Consider the following 5,117-nt stretch of genomic DNA (forward strand, 5'->3'; position numbering starts at 1 on the left):
CATGATGATCATGTGTTTGCTCTGTGCGTTGAAGGGCTTAAAGAACCAGGTCCAGGTGAAAATGAACATCGTCAGCTGCCCTCCTGTCACCACTGTCCTCATTAAAAGACCAGATCTCAAATATCAGCTGGGATTCAGTGTCCAAAACGGCATCGTAAGTTTGATCTGTTTTATCCGAGTTGACAAAATAGTTTTAGGTATTTTCCTTATGAGATAAAAATAAGACAATAAATACACAATAGACAAAATGTATGTGTGTGTATTTGAAGCCTGGCTTCAGTAGTGTACTGTGGGGCTACATGCTGACTGGACACATGCTGGAAAACAAAGCTGCTTCTGTGTGAGGATTGAATGAGACAGTGTTTGTAAGTGACAACAGGATGTACTGCAGTTTGCCGTGTGGTGTTTAGCTTGGAGGTGTGGCCTATTTCCATTTGTTATCTATGAAGTAAATAACTATTCTAACTGTTTATACTTTAGTATAATAACTGTTTTCATCTTCTATTTGTTTGTTCTTTTTTCATCATTATTCACCTTTGCTTTGGTGAGAACATTTCACCGTAGATTATGCCAGCAGTTGGCAGTGAAAAAGGAAGATTAAAACGTGTGTCTCTTTACACCTTTGCACCTTCAGTGTAGATATAAACACTTCAACCGACCCTTTAAAAATCTTATAAAAAGTTATTCAAGCTTTTTAAAAACCTGAACATGATTTCAGTCGTCCACGCACTGGTGTTTGTGGCGAAAAAAGCAACATGAGATGACATTTTTCATTTATCCCTGAAGAAAAGTAGATGGTGACTCTTTCAGAAATTTCGTGTCACTCAGAGTATGTGTGTGTGTGTGTGTGTGTGTGTGTATCTTTGTATTTTCCCACCCAGATCTGCAGTCTGATGCGAGGAGGAATCGCTGAGCGAGGAGGAGTCCGCGTGGGTCACAGGATCATAGAGATCAATAGTCAGAGCGTGGTGGCCACGGCACACGAGAAGATCGTCCAGGCACTGTCCAACTCTGTTGGCGAGGTTCGAACTAGCCCACCCACACATACAGTACACACTCATGTACTGCACACGCAGTACCAGCACTGGATACAACGGTGGAATTACAAATAAACAAACGCAGATCCTTCACGAAACATCAGAGATTTCTCTTCTCTCCTCGTATAAACAGGCTATAAACCCTTAGTTCAAAATAAACAAAAAAATGCTTCACAATTCCATAAAGGAGTACAAATAGTGGGGCAATGGAATATGGTACCCATGCTGTAATGCTTGAATGATAACAAACCTCCAGTCACTAGGTGGCAGCAACTCATACAGTGGGTTGTGCAGATAAAAATATACACGTTGTCAGGTTCTCAATAGTATTTCAATTTACAGACCCTGCTGAAATGATTATACTTTACAGCCAGGTACAAATGTTCACTGTTCATTTGCTTTTTCCTCCCGTCAGATCCACATGAAGACCATGCCTGCTGCGATGTTCAGACTTCTAACAGGACAGGAGACGCCTTTGTACATATAAACAGCGGCTCCCTCTGTGACAGAACGTGAGTTACTGATGAGGTGACCTTTGACCTGATGGTGAGGCAGCATCTCTCAGCCTCTTTCTTTCTCTTCCCCTTGCTCTGTGTTAGCAACCTTTCGTCCTTCTGCCTTTATTTAAGCTGTAACAATGAATTAGTTCACATGACAGGCCTATTTTTTCATCTCTCAGAAAATGATTCTTAGTTTGAATGTGTGTGTGTGTGTGTGTGTGTGTGTGTGTGCGCATGGGCATGACAGTGGGGTTTATTTCTATTTATTGGTCCCACCCAGGCATGTGCTTTTATTTCCTACTTCATAAGTTGCACTCATTATCACAATTCATTAATTTTATATTTCACATCAGGCAATAGAACATTTTAATGATTCATCCTGTATAGATTTATTTCCTTGTCTTTTTATTTATTTGTCATGTAAATACATATTTTGCTAATACTTTAAGTGAAGGCAGCAGGGTGTGAAGGGCTGAGGCTGCACTGTAAATAGTAACTGAACCATGACCTTGATGACGGCAAGACACACGTACTTAAACGCCAGATATTGTAAAAAAAAAGTTAATAAAAAAAACTTGTCAAATACACAGGCAGAAAATATGTGTGGAGGATGTCTGTATAAGGTGATATGATGTCATGTGAATGGACCCGTGCCTGCAGCAGGGGATTATGGGAGAAATGCCATATTCTTTTTGATTTTACTTCACATTACGGCAATACACAAGTTCAACCTCTGGGTAAGAAAGCCTTTTTTAAACTCATGTACAAACACACACATTTGAACAAAAACTCACCTCGATTATGCCTTTGACATGAAGAAAAAAAAAGCTCATGTTAAATCTGACAGTACTCTGACGTGTTCTCTACTCTATGTACATCTTTAATGTTGCCGACTGACGCTCATAGACACTATGAGTGGATTGTGAATGTAACTGTGTTGTGTGAACTGTCTCATTGCCATAAACAGTATTAGAATTTCTGTACATAAGGAGCAACTTGTCTTGTTGTTGTGCTCAGCAAACCCTTTCACATCTGTATCGTTGGCTCCTGACGCAGTGACAGAGTGAAGTGTCGGACACACTGTGAGACGGAAAGAGGAAGTTGGACAGAGTGTGTGTTGTTTGTGTGCACACAGGTGAAGCAGAAAGGACAGGACTGGTTTTAAAATGCAAAGTAGTGAAGTTGAATCATTTTAACACTATCCGTGTGTGTGTGCATGCCTCGTATAGTAGTTTCATGTCATTGTGGCAAGAAAATAAAAACTAAACTGAACTTGGCCACAGTGTGTACTGTTGTCAGTTTACCTGTTCACTAATGACCATTTAAACAACAAGTGATTTTAATCAAACACCCGCACTGGTCAGTTAGTGACATTTCTTTCAATAAAGAAAATCTACATTTGTTTTGTTTCCTTAAACTCTAGCCATGACACACAGATGTGTATAAGTGTACAATCTGTAGATGTTTCTTTACTTTCAAATTGCATTAGTAATGTTCTATTTAAATTCAATATTTGAATTAATTCAACAGTTTCACGAGTATGTTTAAGTTAAATAAATTGATACACTTTTATAAACCCAAACAGGGAAATTACAAGATTTGTACCAATAGCTTTTGTAACTTATTTGGTAACTGACCTGTTACCTAATAGTTGATCCAACTATTAACTATTAGTACTGTCACATAACAGTTATTTGTAGGACGTAGTAAATCAGTTTTAAAAAGCATTGCCCTTTAAAACAAGGAAACAAAACTTTGAGAAGATTAAGTTTTTAAAACACAAATAAACTAAAAAAAAAAAAAACTCTAAAAATACTAATAATGACATTCCCTTAATTTAGTGATTTTGTTTTATTTTTATTGGTTAGATCTGTTAGGTCTGCTGTTTAGACAGAAATTTAAATCTATGTTTTATGTGGTATAGCTTATAAAAGTTAAATAATTTGGTTGCCAATTGTGGCATATTATATTATTAAGGCATATATCCTTAATATAATATTGCCTATGTACTATTATATTACATATAGTATTATATATTTTTTATTACATATCACATATTTAGTATTATAAATAATTACAACCTTATATAACATACTATTAAAGTACTACTATAATATACATTGTACCTATACCCATGTAGTTAATACAACTGGCTTATAATAGTATTAATATCTGGTTCCCTCTAATGGTAAAAATCTGAAAATACAGGCTGTGATTTAAATTTGTAGCTTTTATTTTAAAATTGTTTTACTTTAAATCACAAAAATAAATATATACAAATCCAAATATCTCAAATCACAAATGTTAAATAAATATATACAAATCCAAATATCTTTAGAATGTTGTTTTTTAATATTATTATTAGTTTGTTGTAATTGTATATCTGGGTCAATGCTGTTGTTATTTTTATTTACTTTTATAGATACTCTGTTGTTGTTATCTCTGTGAGGTCCAACGTCCATTCGTAGGTATTTCCTCATCACACACTCTTTGATCTGACTGTTGTTTTTGCTGCAGTGGGTCAGGTCAAGGGTTCTGATCATTCTGGTTACACTTTAACATGACCTTAATCCCAACCCCCTGACGGGTCGTCTCAAAGGCCTGGACTGCCTGCTCCAGAGGGAAACGGTGGGTCACGAGGGGCTTCACGTTGACCTTACCTGACGCCAACATGTTGATGGCCATTGGCCAGCTGGAAAAACAGCAAAAGCAATGATTAGACTATTTAAAACTAAAACGAAACTGTTTCGGAGCTAATGAGTGAAGATTTAACAAAGGAAACAAAGTATTATAGTCTGTGACCTTTGCACCAAAAGGGAACTACCTTTGCCAAATGACAAAATACAGTCTTACGTGTTGCAATAACGAAAAACTCCTCTGATGTCCACTTCCCTCACAGCAGCATTTATCAGAGGAATGGTTGCCATCTCTGAGCCCAGACCCACCAGAACTACCACACCTCCTGAGCGTGTTGCCTTAGAAAAAAAAGTCAGTAATATTTATAGATAATTTTATCAACCAACACATACTTGAGCGCTCCATGTTTCAACACTGTACCAATCGAATCCCGCACTTCTATCAAATATACCAAAGGTTACAATACATACATATATGGCAGTTTGGACACTGCTCTCCACACCAGTGCATTCAATAGTGACATGAGGCTGCGCTCCCAGCAGGTCTTCTACAGACTTGGCCAGTTGCTGTGGTCCGTTCTCTCTCTTAACCTGCAGCTGGAAATCTGCACCGAGCTCTTTAGCCATCGACAGACGCTCTGGGACAATATCTGAACACAGAAAATGAAATGAATGACACACCAGAAGAGTTGACTGATTCAGAATGTTTGTTGTATGTTTGTCCATATTCTGATTGTCAATAACAGTGTCTTGACTGTGTTACCAGATATGATGACTTTTGAGGCTCCCATTGCTTTGGCCACAAGCAAACAGACCAACCCAATAGGTCCTGGAAGTACACAACATCAAACTATGAACGACAAGTACTGGAACAAGTACTGGAAAACAGTTGGACTGAGGATCACGTTTTCCTGGTTAATACATGCAAGTAGATGTACAATTCC

General features: G+C 37.6%; 2 protein-coding genes across 2 annotated transcripts in view; one reads left to right on the forward strand and one right to left on the reverse strand.

Annotated features, from left to right (window-relative positions):
- apba2b (amyloid beta (A4) precursor protein-binding, family A, member 2b) overlaps positions 1-2,814 on the forward strand; it is a 46,410-nt gene extending 43,596 nt beyond the window's left edge. Inside the window, exons 14-16 of the mRNA XM_017032672.2 lie at positions 35-154; positions 882-1,022; positions 1,453-2,814. Coding sequence (XP_016888161.1) covers positions 35-154; positions 882-1,022; positions 1,453-1,524 — 333 coding nt within the window. The 3' untranslated portion in view covers positions 1,525-2,814. The remainder of the gene's footprint in view (positions 1-34; positions 155-881; positions 1,023-1,452) is intronic.
- A 1,052-nt stretch (positions 2,815-3,866) lies between these two features.
- Positions 3,867-5,117, reverse strand: part of sord (sorbitol dehydrogenase) — a 2,953-nt gene continuing 1,702 nt past the window's right edge. The window contains exons 6-9 of the mRNA XM_008310079.3: positions 4,937-5,002; positions 4,645-4,823; positions 4,391-4,512; positions 3,867-4,229 (exon numbers count right to left, since the gene is read on the reverse strand). Of these exons, the coding sequence (XP_008308301.1) occupies positions 4,064-4,229; positions 4,391-4,512; positions 4,645-4,823; positions 4,937-5,002 (533 nt within the window). The 3' untranslated portion in view covers positions 3,867-4,063. The remainder of the gene's footprint in view (positions 4,230-4,390; positions 4,513-4,644; positions 4,824-4,936; positions 5,003-5,117) is intronic.

The sequence above is a fragment of the Cynoglossus semilaevis genome, chromosome 5 (genome assembly GCF_000523025.1).
Source record: "Cynoglossus semilaevis isolate Cse_v1.0 chromosome 5, Cse_v1.0, whole genome shotgun sequence".
NCBI classification, from domain to species: Eukaryota; Metazoa; Chordata; class Actinopteri; order Pleuronectiformes; family Cynoglossidae; genus Cynoglossus; species Cynoglossus semilaevis.